Genomic DNA, 18423 nt, shown 5'->3' with positions numbered 1-18423 from the left:
CTTATGGTGAAGAGCCACAGTTTTAGTTCCTTTTATAGCTTCCATAAATGTTTCCACTCTAAGTAGGCACTTAAATGTTTGTTGAAGTGACTGTGTCAGATTTAGTAACTCAGGCATTTTTTATAGCAGTTTCATTAATATTTCACTGTGTTAGGGATAAGGCAGAGAATATAAAAATGCTAAGATATGGTTTCTGCTTTCAGGGAGCTTTTAATCTAATGGAAGAGACAGACACATAAATATTTACTTTACATTATGGTAAAATATAAAACAGAAGTATGTACAAGAAGGGTGCATATGGCAATGGATATCTATCAATGTCTGGAGGAATCAAGAAAGGCTTCACAGAGAAGACAGCACATGAATAAGACATGAAGTACCTGTTGTTTACTTGGTACCCATGCAGACAAAGACCTAATCCCAAATTCTGGGAACTGCAAATAATAGTAGTTTGTGATATAGTCACCATTGCTTCGAAAGCTCAAGAATGAATTAAAATTAATATTTTTTTGGCCACTGGTTTTAACTGATTTTGGCATGTCTGGGGTGATTTTACAATTCTTTTTCTTTAAGGAATTTTATTCATTTTTCAGGATTTTCTCCCCTATTTTACTTTATTATTTTAAATTCAGGTTTACCCAGTTATTTCTGTTGAGTTCTTTTTGATGGCAAAAAGTTGGATAACCTAAATATATGAGAGTGATGATTAGCCAGGGGGAAGGAAAATCCAATATAAATATTAAACAATGGAATTTCTATTAATTAATATATTAATTATATTATTACACAGATGGGCATGTTATGCTCAAAAACCAAGATCAAGCAAAAAACCACAAACAAATTAGTAAAGGAACAATATTACAAACACATATAATCTTGCCTATTTAGAGACAACTGCCACTCACTGTATAGTATATATCATTGCATATTCTTCATACATAGATAGATACATTAAAACAAAGGGATATTACATAATATGTACTATTTTGTAACTTACCATAATTTCATTAATTTAATTCCTCTACTTATTTTGGGATATTTGGGTTGTCTTTAAAAATTTTTAATTGTTGGTCATTTCAAATTGTCCCAATATTTTACTATTATAAACAGTAGGGAACTGCAAATATTCAGTAAGCATTGTAAAGTGGTCCTAAAAATTAATTGTCAGAAGTCCTGGCCAGGGCCATCAGGCAAGAGAAAGAAAGAAAGTACATTCAAATTGGAGGAGAGGAAGTCAAACTATCCCTGTTTGCAGATGACATGATTCTGTGTCTGGATTCTATATATATATTTATATATATTATATATAAATTTTCTAGATATACGATCTCAGCCCAAAAGCTCTTTCAGCTGATAAACAACTTCAGCAAAGTTTTAGAACACAAAATCAGTGTACAAAAATCACTAGCATTAATGGCTTTTCCATATTCTTTATATGTGGACAATTTTTCTCAAGGGTAATAGCTTTCCTGTGAAATAAGGTGTAAGCACAGATTAAAAGTTTTGCCACATTCTTTACACTTGTAGGAGTTTTGCCAGTATGAATTATCTTACCTACAATCAAGTGTGGCAACCATATAAAGGCTTTGTCACATTTTATACATTTCTAGGGTTTCACACTAGTATAACTTTTTTTTTTTTAATGTATTGCAAAGTTGGAGGTGTTGGTACAAGCACTGTCACATCTTTCAGGTTTGTAGAGTTCCTTTTCAGCATGAATTATCGTTTGTCTCTTAAGAATTGAGAACTTATGGCTAGGCGTGGTGGCTCATGCCTGTAATCCCAGCACTTTAGGAGACTGAGGCAAGTGGATCATCTGAGGTCAGGAGTTTGAGACTAGTACGGCCAACAAGGTGAAACCCCCTCTCTACTAAAAACACAAAAATTAGCCAGGCATAGTGGTGGGCACCTGCAATCCCAGCTACTTGGGAGGCCGAGGCAGGAGAATGGCTTGAACCCAGGAGGCAGAGGTTGCAGTGAGGTGAAATCATGCCATTGCCCTCCAACCTGGGTGATAAGAGCAAAACTCTGTCTCAAAAAAAGAAAAAAAAAAAGAATTGAGAACTTGTTGTAGGCTTTGCCGTGTTCTTTACACTTGTAGAGTTTCTGTCCAGTATGAATTATGTGTAATAAGGGTTGAGAACTTCCTTAAAAAGCTTTGTCACATTCTTTATATTTGTAGGGTTTATGTAGGGTTTATGTTCCATATAAATTCTCATATTTACTAAGAGTTGAGGGCTGGTTAAAGGTTTTCTCACATTCATCACATTTATAGGGTTTCTCTCCAGTATAAATTATCTTATGCTTATTAAGGGTTGAGGAACATTTAAAAGATTTGCCACATTATTGACTCTGTAGGGTTCCTGTGCAATATGAATTATTTTATGTTTATTAAGGGCTGAGGACCAGTTAAAAGCTTTGCCACATTCTTCACATTTGTAAGGTTTCTCTCTAGTATGAGTTCTCTTATGTTTAGTGAGGCTTGACTAAACCAGGTGAAGGTTTTGCCACATTGATCACATTTGTAGGGTATATCTCCAGTATGAATTATCTTATGTTTAGTAGGGTTTGAGGAACAGTTAAAATTTTGCCACATTCTTCACATTTGTAGAGTTTCTATGAATTATCTCATGTTTAGTAAGGGTTGAGTATGAAATGAAGGCTTTGCCACATTTAACACACTTGTATGGTTTCTCTCCAATAAGAATTTTCTTATGTGAAAAAAGGGGTGAGGGGTGGTTAAAAGCTTTGCCACGTTCTCTACATCTGTAGGGTTTCTCTCCAGTGTGAATTATCTTATGTGTAGTAAGGTTAGAGGCAGCTTAAAGGCTTTGCCAGATTCTTCACATCTGTAGCGTTTCTCTCCAGTATGAACTTTCTTATGTGTAGTAAGGGTTGAGGACTGGTTAAAAGCTTTGCCTCATTCTTTACATTTAAAAGTTTTTTTTCCAGTATGTCTTATGTCTGTTTGACTTTGAAAATTTATGAGAGACTTTCACATATTTATCACATTGAAATATTTTTCTCTGGGTAGTTGTCAAACATTGGTTAAGTCCATTATAACCGCTTTTGTGCACCTTACACTCATCCACACTTTTACAGCTTTTTTTAAACTGTAAATTATCATGTCCACATTTTTCATATCTTCTCAGTATCACTTTTTGGAAAGAATCTTTTATGCTCTGCTCTGGCCAAAGATCTTGGGCAAAATGAGAACATATAACTGGGGGTTTGGCAATCATCTTATGTCTCTTCGTAGTCAAAGGTTTTTTCCCTTGCTCCAGACAGGTCATCAGGTCTGGCTTAGAGACAACAATACCAAGGAAGAACAGGTTTCTGTAGTTCTCTAACATCACATCCTTGTATAAATTCCACTGTGCAGTGTCCAGGCAATGCCACTCCTCGCGGTGGCTCACGCCTGTAATCTCAGCACTTTGGGAGGCTGAGGTAGGTGGATCACCTGAGGTCAGGAGTTCGAGACCAGCCTGACCAACATGGTGAAACCTTGTCTCTACTGAGAATGCAAAAATTGACTGGGCATGGTGGGGCATGCCTGTTGTCCCACCTACTTGGGAGGCTGAGGCAGGAGAATTGCTTGAACCCAGGAGGCGGAGGTTGCAGTGAGCCGAGATCGCGCCATTGCACTCCAGCCTGGGTGACAGAGCGAAACTCTGTCTCAAAAAAAAAAGAATGTTCATAGTTAATAAAAGCATTAAAAGTGCAATTACTGTCAAAAATTCTTTCAGAAAATATAAGCCTTTAAAGTGAAGAAGAGTATTTATTCTGAAGACAACCGTTACAAATATAAAGGGGGTTGTAGTACCTTTACTTGTATCACAGATCTTATTGCACACATTTTGTACTAGAGGAAAACCCTCAAGCAATTGCTCAAGCTTTTTTCAGCATCAGGGAATTTATATTGGAGAAGAGTCCTGCAAATGTAATGAATTTGGAAACACTTTTTTTTTCAAAAATTACTGCTTAGAAAACACCAGAGTTTATATGAAAATATATTTTTGCCGATGCAGTAAATATGAAAAAATATTTAATTCAAAATTGATTCTATGTAAATATCAAAGAATTTACAGTAGAATAAGGTATTGACACTTCAGACATTACACGAAATCAGAGTGTTGAGTATAAAAACTAATCTACAACTAAAGTTGTTAGATAAATTATTTGTATATAACTTTAAAGGGAGTAGATTTTTTGAAGTATTGTAATTACATTGAAAATGTACTTGTTTCCTTGAAAAAATTTTTTTGAAAAGTGAATAATGATGTAATACAGCTTTCAAATTACTTTATGCTGTTATTTTATTCCTATTGTATTCACATGTGAAAGCATATGATCAATTGTTGCTGCATCAGAGATATTAGAGATTCTTTTTTATTAGTTGGGCATTATTTATGACCTTTTCTATAAACGAATAAGGAGATTAAAATGTAAGATGCATGATGAAAATGTAAGTGGAGAGGCTCTTTGTAGTTAACTTACATTAAGTAACGTATAAGGTAGGTGTTCAGAGTAATACTTTTCAACATTATAGTGAGAGGAAGGAATGATTAATTATAGTTAAAAGTATATTCAAATAAATTAGTATATTATTTTACTAATTGTACTTTTATGTAATAAAATGCAGTACATTAAAAAAAATCACTAGCACTCATATACACCAACAGCAACAAAGCCAAGAGCCAAATCAGGAATGCAATCCCACTCACAGTTGCCACAAAATGAATAAAATAACTATGAATACAGCTAACCAGGGACGTGAAAGATCTCTACAATGAAAACTGCAAAACACTGCTCCAAGAAATCAGTATGACACAAACAAATGGAAAAACATTCCATGTTCATGGATAGGAAGAATCAATAGAATTAAAATGGCCATCTTGCACAAAGCAGTTTATAGATTCAGTGCTATTCCTATCAAATTATCAATGATATTCACAGAAATATGAAAAAGTATTTTAAAATTCATATGGAGCCAAAAAAAAGAGGCCTGATTGCCAAGGCAGTCCTAAGCAAAAGGAACAAAGCTGGAGGCATCACGTTACCCAACTTCAAACTGTGCTATAGGGCTATAGTAACCAAAACAGTGTGGTACTGGTACAAAAACAGACACATAGGTCAATGGAACAGAATATAGAGCCTGGAAATAAAGCTGCACACCTATGACCATCTGATCTTTGACAAAGCAGACAAAAACAAGCAATGGGGAAAGCACTCACTATTCAATAAACGGTGCTAAGATAACTGGCTAGCCATATGCAGAAGACTGAAGCTGGACCCCTTCCTTATACCATATACAAAAATCAACTCAAGATGGATTAGAGACTTAAATGTAAAACCCAAAACTGTAAAAACCCTGGAAGACAACCTAGGCAATATCATTCTGAATATAGGCACAGGCAAAGATTTCATGACGAGGATGTCAAAATCACAACAAAAACAAAAATTGACAAATGGATCTAGTTAAACTAAAGAACTTCTGCACAGCAAAAGAAACTATCAGCAGAGTAAACAGACAACCTACAGAATGGGAGGAAATATTTGCAAAGTAGGCATCTGACAAAGGTCTAATATCTAGCATCTATAAGGAACTTAAATTTACAGGAAAAAATCAGCCCTATGAAAAAGTGGACAAGGGACATGAGCAGACAGTTTTCCAAAGACATACATGTGGCCAAGAAGCATATGGTAAAAAAGCTCAATATCACTGATCATTAGAGAAATCCAAATCAAAACCACAGTGAGATACCATCTCATACCAGTCAGAATGGCTATTGTTAAAAGGTCAACAACACGCTGACGAGGTTGCAGAAAAAAGGGACACACTTGTTGGGGGGTGCAAATTAGTTCAATCATTGTGGAAAGTAATGTGGCGATTCCTCAAAGAGCTAAAAACAGAATTACCATTCAACCCAGCAATCCCATTACTGGTATTATACCCAGACAAATATAAGTCATTCTACCATAAAGACATATGCATGTGAATTGCAGCACTATTCATAATAGGAAATACATGGAATCAACCTAAGTGCCCAACAATGACAGATTGGATAAAGAACACGTAGTGGGAGTACTATGCAGCTAGAAAAAGAGTAAGATCATGTCTTTTGCGGGAATGTGGATAGAGCTGGAGGCTATTATCCTTAGCAAACTAACATAGGAACAGACAACCAAATACCGCATATTCTCAGTTATAAGTGGGAGCTAAATGATGAAAACTCATGGACACAAAGAAGGGAGTAACAGACTCTGGAGCCTACTTGAAGGTGGGAGGAGGGAGAAGAGCAGAAAAAATAACTATTGAGTACTAGGCTTAATACCTGGGTTTCAAAACAATCTGTACAACAAACCCCTGTGACACAGGTTTACATGTATAACAGACCTGTACATGTACCCCTGAACCTAAAATAAAAGGTAACAAATTTTATTTATGTTTGCTGGAACATTTCTTATAATTAGATTAAAAACTTAAATGTTTAATTATAGGAAAGTGATTTAGCAAATCAAAGTAAATATATGCATGTGAACAAAGGCTGAGAAGAATTCTACAAAAATTAGGACAGTTATGATGGAGAGAATATAAGCAATTAAAAAAAATTTAAGTATAATCAATAACCTAAAAAAGGGAAAAGGGTAAAAATTTCAGGTTTTTCAGGTTTTTATGTATATTCTTTTTCAGACAGTTCAGGATGCACTGTAACAGAAATTAAAGAACTTTTTTTTCTTTTTTGGTGGGTAAGATATTAGAGAATTAAATTAATTTATTCTCCATACATTCAGTGACTATGCGTTAAGCGTTATTGTAGACACTGGAGATAGTGTTCTGACTCTCACAGTAGTTACAATTTAGCTGAATTAGAAAAATACTTATAGCTGGAAATTATTACATAAATTAGAGCCATGTTCCTATAGTTAGACACTGGTTATTTTTTTAGTGTAGCAAATGCTTCAATAAATGTAAACATTGTCTTTCTTAAAAGTCTTTGTTGATAGTACGAGAAATTAAGTAATACTATATTCAGATAACTATTAGCTATTGTAAGAAATTATAAAATAGCTCTTATTATTAGCTTTATTCTTAAGTTTAAACAAAGTTGGTATGATTTCAGAGAACTAGGTTTACCTTACTGCCACAAAATTTTTCTTATTTTTAAATCTAGGGGTTAAGTCTGCTGGGAGTAGGGTTTTAACTCTGGAGAGGTAACCTATTGGCTTAGTCATTATTCAGAGGGATAAATGAATATCAGATCCTTGCCAAGTAGAAACGTTTGATAGCTCCCGAGCATTTGATGGGGGAAAGTGAGAGAATAGTGTAGTGCGTAGTGGGTGGGGACATGCAGATGTACTACTTATACTTTATAATTTGGAAGTTATGGCTGTGCAAATTCTGAAAGGCAAACACCGCTTCTGTTTATTTTTTAGTACTAATGATTTACGTTTGCCAAGATATATTTTATAGGATTAAAGACCCTGTGAAACATGCCAGAAAGAGTTTGGAAAGGGACAGTATACATTAAATATGGTGGCAGTTATGTGACAGTAACAATAATTAGATATTTGATTAAATTATGTAACATTCTTGATCAGATGCTAGTGTCTAATGGTAACAACTTCCTTGATTAAGGGTCTTACTAAAGCTGGAAAAAGTTCAGTAAGTTACCTCAGTTTACCTACTTACTACTTGTGTAAGTGGTAGAGACAGTAGAGGCAGGATTTTAACTCCAAGCTCAGCTTTTAGCTAATTATGATCTATTGCCTCACATTTGGTTTTCATGGCTGACTTACTCTATGGAATGTAGGGTTTTATATTTGTGAAAGTACAAGATGAAATAATTTTTAAATTGGAAAATAAGTGGAGTCAAAATAAACCTGTGGTTTCACTGAACATTGTTTGATACTTATATGGAGCTCACATACCAAGAACATTTTGATTTCGTTTTGTGCTCACAGACCATACCCGATTTGATCAACAAAATGTATTGAACAACAACAACAAAACTTAACCAAGTAATAAATAAATAGGTACAAATTCATTTGATATTCATGGAAAAACAAACTTCAAAGCAGAAGTCTGCTTTAGATAGTACATGTAAGATTTAGCTAGGTGCTCCACAACCCTATTATAAAAGCAGCTCTTAAGGAAGTCAGATATATACAAAAGGTACCTAGAGAAAATAAGTGTCCTGGGACAGAAGGAGCAGAAAGAGCAAGAACCTCAGTTGGAAGGGAATTTATAACATGAAACAAAGAAAGATGAATGCTAGGAATGAAGACGGTGGTGCCCACCTAAAAGTCATCCAGGGAAGAGGGTGTTCTGGCTTAGGGACTTAATTTATATTACCATTTTGACAGGTGCATCACTACTGTGAATGAAGTTGAATCTATGACTTTTGTAGCCATTTCACATTAAACAACTGAATTTTTTAGTTCTGCTTTTATGTGGTAAAAGCAAATTTTAAAATTATAATTGGTAGTTTTTGTACAGAAACAGGATATTCACATCAGGTTGGACACAAGCCTTCTGACAATTTTAATTTCTCATTATAAAATAGTATGTTGGCATTTTGGTTTGTTTAGCAGTTTCTTGTGAGTTTGGTTAGTGTGAGTTCATCACCAAGGGAATCATCGTCAGCTGCTGAGTCAGCAAAGCCAAAAATCAAACCCTGTTTTATGGACTATTTATATTTACCAGAGTCACTGCTACTTAGAGGTCACTTGGCAGTTTCTTCTGGGCTTTGTCTTAGTCTTTACATTTTCAGAAAACATTTTTGAAAAATATATTTATTAGTCTTACTGGTTTTTGTAAATGAGCATATTGAGAATTAAATTACTTACATGGGGTTCTTAAAATTTCCATAAAACTAAGTCTTTGTAGTGAAATATTTTATTGGTTTATTGATAAAAAGGCTTGAGCACTTATAATGTAGACTTTGAATATGTACTTGTGATTTGAAAAAAAAAATTTGAATAGTAACACATTTTGAGTGGTAACTCATTGTTTGCTTTTTAATTTTTTCTTCAGATCACAAAAAAATATATTAAGATCCCATTTCAAGGTAAGTTATCGTTCTCTTATGAACTTGTCTTTTTACTATAGTTTTTAGTATAAATTTAAGTAAAACTAAGTTTAATAATGTTTCACCTTAATATTTTTTAGCAATTCCAAATGGAGTAAAAATGTTTTATAATGGACTTGTTCTGAAAATCGTATGCTATTGTTTTAATGACTATAAATCAAACAGTGTTAAAGGATTCATGGTGATTTCTTAGCATTAACAGAAACACAGTTCTGATAGATAGCAACAATATTTTGGTATATATAAAAATGGATAACAATAGTAACTATAAGAAAAGAAGCATAAGGAAAATGTTTAATATTGCACACAAACATGTAAAATGTTTTTGCATAGAGGGTAAGAGAATTTTATACAATTGCATATCTGACTAAGGGAAAGTAGACTGGAAAATGTACCTGTAACTTATAGAGACTCACACCATTTTCTCATTCTCTTCCCAACTGAAAACCCTTCAGAATAAATTATGACACTAAGAAAACCAATAAACAATAGAGGATAATCTATTTATATAATGAATTATAAAAAGAACAAGGAAGAAAAACACACAAATGGCATAGATAGGAATTAGAGAAGAAAAGGCTTCTGTTCCAAGATTGGAGATGCTATCAAAGTAGCTTTAGTTGGATTAGTTGGATTTAGTTGGATTCCACAGATACTTTATGTACAGAATCCAAAACTATGTTATGATAATGTTCTAATAATTTGATTGCTTACTGTATCTTAATTAAGTATTAAGAATATAAAGGGCACAGAATAAGTATATTGATAGTGCTAAAGAGGAAATATTAATAAATTATTAAGGAATAATATTTGTTCTGTAGAAGAAACAAAAAAAGTCATGTGATTTTAAAAGGGGATGATAATTTCAGAAAAGATAGCACTACAGTTTATAGTTAAAGACCTGGGTAACAGAGCTGCCTCTCAAATTCTTGCGATACGAACATCAAAAACGATATTTTAGATTTTCACAGTTAATATTTATAATATTGCTTTCTTTTTTATAACTTGTCTATTGCATATAAGTTTTAAAAGAAATTTTATTACAGATTGTGGAAAAATACTCTCTTCAGTGATAATAGGTTTATAATTTTATAATGAAAGAAGAAAATATTAGTCTTCTTCCTCAAATCCTGTCCAAGTTCCCATAAATCTTTTTAAAACAAAGCATGCGTATAAAGGTTTTTGTAGGTGGGAACCTGAGGGTCTAAATGTTTCCTCTTTTTCTGTGCAGCTCGGGAAAAATTGATTTATCCATATTTATATTAGGTATTAATTATGTTTGGCTGTTAGTAACAATGGCATAAAGAAAATATTTTATTTTTCTTTCACATAGAAGAAATCCAGAAGTAATCTGACCTGATGTGATGTTTCCTTGGTCATCGGGGGCACATGACCCTGACACATGAGTTGCATTTTTCTATTCTGTCATTCCTGACGTATGACTTGCATCCTCAAGTTTATCTCATGGCCATTATTGTAGCTCAGACTCCATCATCATATTGATATCTTAGACAGAAAGCAGTAGGAAGGGGAAACCGTAAACAGAGCACATGCTACCAATCTCTTGCCCTTTTAAGGAGCCTTCTTGGATGTCCATGCGACATAACCTTTTCTGCTTACATTTTATTAGCTAGCTAGTCAAGCCCACACACCCATTTGTAAAGGAAGCTAGGAAATAGAGTTTTCAAAACTGTGTATCTTGCTTCCCTCAGTAAAATTAGGGTTCTGTTACTGAGGAAGAAGAAGAAATGGATAAGTGGGTAGGCAACTCCCACTTTTAGTATCTGCTACACACCTGTAACAGAATAAACCATATATTGGGGGCAGACTTGGTAATGAGGTATAAATTTTTCTCATGATGGTGTTAAATTCCCTTTTTTTAAAAAGATAATCTTTTTTTAAATTATTATTATTATACTTTAAGTTTTAGGGTACATGTGCACAACGTGCAGGTCTGTTACATATGTATACATGTGCCATGTTGGTATGCTGCACCCATTAACTCGTCATTTAGCATTAGGTATATCTCCTAATGCTATCCCTCCCCGGAAACCATCATTCTTAGCAAACTATTGCAAGGACAAAAAACCAAACACCACATGTTCTCACTCATAGGTGGGAATTGAACAATGAGAACACATAGACACAGGAAAAAGATAATCTTTTAAAGTTGTCTTCCTAAAGAAAATTTAGCTTTCATTCTAAACACCAAGAACAATTAGATTAGTAATAGTTGTGTAGATTTCACAGAAATAGGATCAAATGTACCTGTGGGGCTGTGAGCTTCATGAGAAAGAAATGCTGAGTAGCATTCTGAGGGCTCTCATTCTGGTTTTGATTTAAGCTTTGCTGCCAGTTTTTACTGACAGTTTTCAGAATGGAAGAGTTACAGTATGAAGAATAGAATGACTGGCTTGGGAACATTAAGATGACTGGTAAATACTCATCATGGAAAGATTTTCATATTTTAATGTTCATGTGAATCACAGGGTTGGAGTGGGCTGTTAAACTGAGATCTGCTAGTTCAGTATATGTAAGGTGGGGCCTGATACTCTGCATTTCTAACAGTCTTCCAGATGTTGCTGATACTGATGTCACAAGCTCAGCTTAGACTACACTTTGAGTAACAAAGTTCTAGGAAATAATGCTGGGAGGAATACTAAGAGGTGTGTTTCAAATAGGTGCCCATCTTGGGTTTACGCTTGACTGATATTTGTATTCCAGTTCAGTTGCTTGCTGTCTTGCAGTTGAACTAAGTGACCTTCAGGACTTCTTTAAATCAGTTTTTTTTTTTTAATGTTTCTTTGAATTAAAGAGTAAAAGCCCTCAGAGGAGATTCCTTTAGCTCCCTAAGAGGGAGAAAGACCAATAATTTAGAATGATCATCTAGAAGTTTTGAGAAATAAAACCTGGAGGAATTTTAAAAGAAATGTCTCCTTAGACCATTCAGAACCTCCTAATTTTCTTGAGACTCTTTTGATAGTGGCTCATCTGTATAGCGGAATGCAAATGCCTTAGGAGTAGAAAGATGGGCAGGAATTGGCCTATGATAGCACTTGTGATCTTGGTTTATATAGTATTGACCAATATAGAAAAGGTGGAAATATATCATTTTCTGAGTTATACTGTGCTTAGTTTTCTGCACTGATAGACATTTTTTTCCTTTTTGCTAACGATTATCAGAATTCCTGGAGAGAATTCTCTCCAGACAGAGTTTTTATGCTATGAATATTTAATCTCAAATTTTCCCTCTCTGGTTATAACTGAAATCATATAATGTGAGAGATTAAATCTCTATTTAATTGTCATTTAATAATTATTTAGCCCTTCCTAATTGTAATGTGATTTATTTTTACTCTAATAATACTGCTTGGGGCATTTTAGCTAAGGTTAGCAAAGTGCACTGTAAATATATTTTTGAAAAAACTTCTATATAATTCTCTTTTTTAAAAAAAAGTAGTGTATTAACAAGTGTCATATAATGTTTAAGTGGTGTATTCTTAAATGGATTAATTTTTTAAATTGTTATCTTTTATTTGTTTCAGTGTCCCTGAATGAGATTTCATTGCTAGTGGATACCACACATTTAAAGCGGTTTGGGTTATGGAAAAGTAAGGATGATAATCACAGTAAAAGGAGTCATGCTATTCTTTTCTTCTGGGTCTCTTCAGATTATCTTCAAGAGATTCAGACCCAATTAGAACACTCTGTATTAAGCCAGCAATGTGAGTATAAAATGATTTCTAAATTTCAGGATAACTTGAAATTGTCATAAATAGTTTTTTCTAAAATAATTTAATAGAATGTTATTTCAGTGAATTGAAATTAATTTTATTTAGTGAAAATAATTTTGTTTCTTTTTTTTTTTTTTTTTGAGACGGAGTCTCGCTCTGTCACCCAGGCTGGAGTGCGGTGGCACTACCTCTGCTCACCGCAAGCTCTGCCTCCTGGGTTCACGCCATTCTCCTGCCTCAGCCTCCTGAGTAGCTGGGACTACAGGTGCCCGCCACCGTGCCTGGCTAATTTTTTGTATTTTTAGTAGAGACGGGGTTTCATCGTGTTAGCCAGGATGGTCTCGATCTCCTGACCTTGTGATCCGCCCGCCTCGGCCTCCCAAAGTACTGGGATTACAGGCGTGAGCCACTGCACCTGGCCCTAATTTTGTTTCTTAATTTTAGGATAGATTATTTAATTCACATAATTTCTCCTTATAGTTGTATTCAACCAATTGAAATTCTCATCTAAAATAAAAAGAATAGCTTAAAAAATCTTAAATGTTTACCTTGAAAATTTTAAGTTCTTAAAAAAAGAATGCCTTATCTTTTAGTCATTTGCCATGTTTGACTACTTTCCTTCCTTTCTTTCTTTTTGTTTGAGACAGAATCTTACTCTGTTGCCTGGGCTACAGTACAGTGGCATGTTCATAGCTTCCCACAACCTCAAACTCCTGGGCTCATGTGATCCTCCCACCTCAGCCTCCCAAGTAGCCGGGACTACAGGGGTGCAGCATCATACCTGGCAATTTCTGTCCTTCTTTCTTCTTTCTTCCTCTTTTCTTCCTTCTTCCATTTTCTTCCTCCTCCTTCCTCCTCTTTCTTCCTCCTTCCTCCCTCCTTCCTCCTCCTCCTTTCCTCCTCCCTCCTCCTCCTTTTTTTAAACAGATTAAAATCTTTTATTAAAATTTTTTTTTTATTTCCATGGGTTTTTGGGAAACCGGTGGTATTTGATTACATAAGTTCTTTAGTGGTAATTTGTGAGATATTAGTGCACCCATAACCTGAGCAGTATACACTGAACCCAATTTGTAGTCTTTTATCCCTCACCCCCTTCCTACCCTTTCCCCCTGAGCCCCCAAAGTCTATTGTATCATTTTTATGCCTTTTCATCCTCATAGCTTAGCTCCCACTTATGACTGAGAACATGGGCTGATTGGTTTTCCATTCCTGAGTTACTTCACTTAGAATAATAGTCTCCAATCCTATCCAGGTTGCTGTGAATGCCATTAATTCATTCCTTTTTATGGCTGAGTAGTATTCCATCATATATATGTACCACAGTTTCTTTATCCACTCATTGATTGATGGGCATTTGGGCTGGTTCCACATTTTTGGAATTGTGAATTGTGCTGCTATAAACGTGTGTGCAAGCATCTTTTTTGTATGTTGACTTCCTTTCCTCTGGGTAGATACCCAGTAGTGGGATTGCTGGATCAAATGGTAGTTCTACTTTTAGTTCTTTAAGGAATCTCCACACTCTTCCATAGTGGGTGTACTAGTTTACATTCCCACCAGCAGTGTAGAAGTGTTCCCTTTTCACTGTATCCACACCAACTTCTATTATGTTTTCATTCTTTGATAATGACCATTCTTGTGGGAGTAAGGTGGTATCGCATTGTGGTTTGCATTCTTCTGATTATTAGTGATGTTGAGCATTTTTTCATGTTTATTGGTCATTTGTGTATCTTCTTTTGATAATTGTCTATTTATGTCCTTAGCCCACTTTTTGATGGGTTTGTTTTTTTCTTGCTAATTAATGTTTGAGTTCCTTGTAGATTCTGAATATTAGTCCTTTGTTGGATGCATAGATTGTGAACATTTTTTTCCCCACTCTGTGGGTTGTCTATTTACTCTGCTGACTGTTCTTTTTGCCATGCAAAAGCTCTTTAGTTTAATTAAGTCCCACCTATTTATTGTTGTTTTGGTTGCATTCGCTTTTGGGTTCTTGGTCATGAAATCTTTGCCTAAGCCAATGTCTAGAAGGGGTTTTCCAATGTTATCTTCTAGAATTTTTATAGTTCCATGTCATAGATTTAAGTCTTTGATCCATTTTGAGTTGATTTTTGTATAAGGTGAGAGATGAGGCTCCAGTTTCATTCTCCTACATGTGGCTTGCCATTTACCCAGCACCATTTGTTGAATAAGGTGTCCTTTCCCCACTTTGTTTGTGTTTGCTTTGTTGGACAATCCAAATCTGTAAAGGGGAAGTCAAACTGTCACTGTTTCAGGATACAAAATTAATGTACACAAATCAGTAGCTCTGCTATACACCAACAGCGACCAAATTGAGAATCAAATCAAGAACTCAACCCCTTTTACAACAGCTGCAAAAAATAAAAATAAAATACTTAGGAATATAGCTAGCCAAGGAGGAATATAGCTAGCCAAGGAGGAATATAGCTAACCTCTACAAGGAAAACTACAAAACACTGCTGAAAGAAATCATAGACAACACAAACAAATGGAAACACATCCCATGCTCATGGATGGGTAGAATCAATATTGTGAAAATGACCATACTGCCAAAAGCAATCTACAAATTCAATGCAATTCCCATCAAAATACCACCATCATACTTCACAGAACTAGAAAAAACAATCCAAAAATTCACATGGAACCAAAAAAGAGCTCACATAGCCAAAGCAAGGCTAAGCAAAAAGAACAAATCTGGAGTCATCATATTACCTGATTTCAAACTATAAGGCCATAGTCACCAAAATAGTATGGTACTGGTATAAAAATAGGCAAATAGACCAATGAAACAGAATAGAGAACCCAGAATAAGCCCAAATTCTTTCTTCTCCTTTTTTTTTTTTTTTTTTTTTGCTTTTTTTTTTTCTAGAGATGGGCTCTCGATATGTTCCTCAGGCTGGTCTCAAGCACCTGGCTTCAAGCTATCCTCCTGCCTTGGCCTCCCAAAGTTTTAGTGTTATAAGTGTGAGCCACCATGCCTGGCCAACTACCTTTCTTAAGAGTTTCTTGCCCTTGGTCATGACGAACTCTGACAGAATTTGCAGCAAAGTTAAATAAAATATAGAAGTCTTTGCCTTCAGTCTTTAGTTTCTAAAAAGTGAAATTCAGTTTACTTATATATTATTCCTTTAAGATTCGGTTGAATACTTTCCCATATGCACCTATAACACTTATCTACATAATATACATCTTGAGATATTTTTCAACTTTGTTTAGTCTCCAGCTCCTGAAGGAGTTGGGTTTAGAACTACATCAATCAAATTTAGTAAGCTTCTTTCTTACCTGTTTGATCCCTCTACCTTTTTCCTACTCTCCTGCACAGTAAAGATGTTAAGTAGTGAACTAAATTTTGTAACTTTCAAATTTGTTATTTTCCTGTCCTAATTACTTCTACTAGGAAAATTCATGATTAAATAGCAGAGAAGGTGGGGAAAATAGAAACAGCCGTTTATAAGCATTATCTGGGAAGAGAATGTTTTCAGATCACCATTGAAATGACTGAGGAGAAAATGTAGGAGGTGTTTAATTGGAATATGTTTCTAGTTGATAGAGTTGATTCATAAAGGAGGCTAGAGAAAAATAATTATTAATTATTCATTCATACATTCATTAACAAATGTTTATTACTAAATGTCAGGCACTGCAGATATAGCAATCAGTACTATTGTGACATTTTAGTGCAGTAGAACAGGAGTCCACCAATTGTGAGTTTTGGTTCTGGATTACTAATGGCCTACTTTTGGGATATTAATTTGCCTTGGTTATTACCTAAAATACAAAATACTTGGGGTTATATTCCAACCTTATTTATTATTAATAATTAAATTACTTTTATTATAATCCTCTTGAAAAATAATACTATTGATACAAATTATTTTTTCCTTTTGTAGCAAAATCTAGTGAATTCATTTTCCTTGAACTACACAATCCTGTTTCACAAAGAGAAGAATTGAAGCTGAAAGATATTATGACGGAAATAAGTATAATCAGTGGAGAATTAGAGCTTTGTTACCCGTTGTCTTGGGTTCAGGCATTTCCTTTGTTTCAGAACCTCTCTTCAAAAGAAAGTTCTTTTATTCATTATTACTGTGTTTCAACTTGTTCTTTCCCTGCTGGTGTTGCTGTTGCTGAAGAAATGAAGCTGAAATCAGTATCTCAGGTTAGCATATCATTAATATAATTGGCAGAGAAGGGGGAGGTTCAGAAAACATTTATTCATTGATATTAGGCTGCTTTCAAATGCTACATTTTGTGAAAAGGGCACAGGAACCAACCCAAAAGAACTCCCGTTGCCAATGCTGGAACAATTTGTTAAACAAAATCAATAATGACAGCATGGGATTATAACCAAATAAAAAATAAATATTAGTCTATATTTATATAAATAGATAACTGAGTAAATGAATGAATAAATAATACATGGTGGATAAGGGACAATTATATCTTAGAAAAAAATCCAATTAATAAATGAAAAGGAATAAGAGAAATACAAAACCACAAGTAGAACACTATGTTTATGAGTATTGCAAAGTCCACCAACAGATGCTAAATTTAATGAGTAAAAATTTAAGTAGAAACAAAATATATGCATAATCTCAAAGTCTCTAGCATAAAATATGTATTATTTACAAAAAGAAAAGTGGTAACTTTGCAGTGGAGAAACCTTGTAGACATCACTTTAACCAAGTTATCAAAATGAACATCACCAGTAATAAGACATATTGACATAACACACCCCTTCGTATCATGCACTGAGAAGTACCACATCACTTCTGTGGTGCTCTTTCCAGTGATATGTAATCTCAATATAATTATGAGAAAAATGAGACAAGTCCTGTTACAAAATAATTGACCAGTACTCTTTAGAAGTATCAAGGTCGGCCGGACGCAGTGGCTTACACCTGTAATCCCAGCACTTTGGGAGGCCGAGGCAGGTGGATCACGAGAGGTCAAGACATTGAGACCATCTTGGCCAACATGGTGAAACCCTGTCTCTACTAAAAATACAAAAAATTAGCTGGGTGTGGTGGCACATTCCTGTAATCCCAGCTACTCGGGCGGCTGAGGCAGGAGAATTGCTTGAACCCGGGAGGTGGAGATTGCAGTGATCGAGATTGTGCCACTGCACTCCAGCCTGGCTACAGAGTGAGACTGTCTAAAAAAAAAAAGAAGGTACTAAGGTCATGAAAAACAAGGAAAGACTAAGGAATTGTAGGATCCTGTAACAGAAAAAGGATATTAATGGAAAAGTGAAATCAAAATGAAGTCTGTAGCTTAGTTAATACTATTAGGCCAATGTTAATTTTTTAGTTTTGGTCATTGTATTATGGTTGTGTATGATAAGATTAGGGGAATTTGGGCAAGGTTGATTTCTTTCAACTCTTTTGTAAGTCTAAAATTATCTTGAAAACAATAGTAAGTTTTAAAATGCTATGTTTATTTTTATAGGAGGTTGGTAATATACATGTAGCTTGTATATCTCTGCCAAATAGTTCTAGAAAGAAAAGAATTTATTAAGACGCTATGGCATACTCATATATACACCTGTGCACATGCATGCACATACACGGGTTTGGCCAGAG

At 34.7% G+C, this 18423-nt stretch overlaps 1 protein-coding gene across 12 annotated transcripts in view; it reads left to right on the top strand.

The window, feature by feature from the left end:
• SENP7 (SUMO specific peptidase 7) overlaps positions 1-18423 on the top strand; it is a 201596-nt gene that overhangs the window by 165082 nt on the left and 18091 nt on the right. For all 12 annotated transcript variants that reach the window (XM_008975419.5, XM_003821924.6, XM_003821922.6 and 9 more), the window contains 3 exons: positions 9038-9071; positions 12638-12817; positions 16732-17000. In XM_008975419.5, the coding sequence (XP_008973667.2) occupies positions 9038-9071; positions 12638-12817; positions 16732-17000 (483 nt within the window). The remainder of the gene's footprint in view (positions 1-9037; positions 9072-12637; positions 12818-16731; positions 17001-18423) is intronic.

The sequence above is a fragment of the Pan paniscus genome, chromosome 2, assembly GCF_029289425.2.
Source record: "Pan paniscus chromosome 2, NHGRI_mPanPan1-v2.0_pri, whole genome shotgun sequence".
NCBI lineage: Eukaryota > Metazoa > Chordata > Mammalia > Primates > Hominidae > Pan > Pan paniscus.
This window is presented reverse-complemented; position numbering and strand designations above follow the sequence as displayed.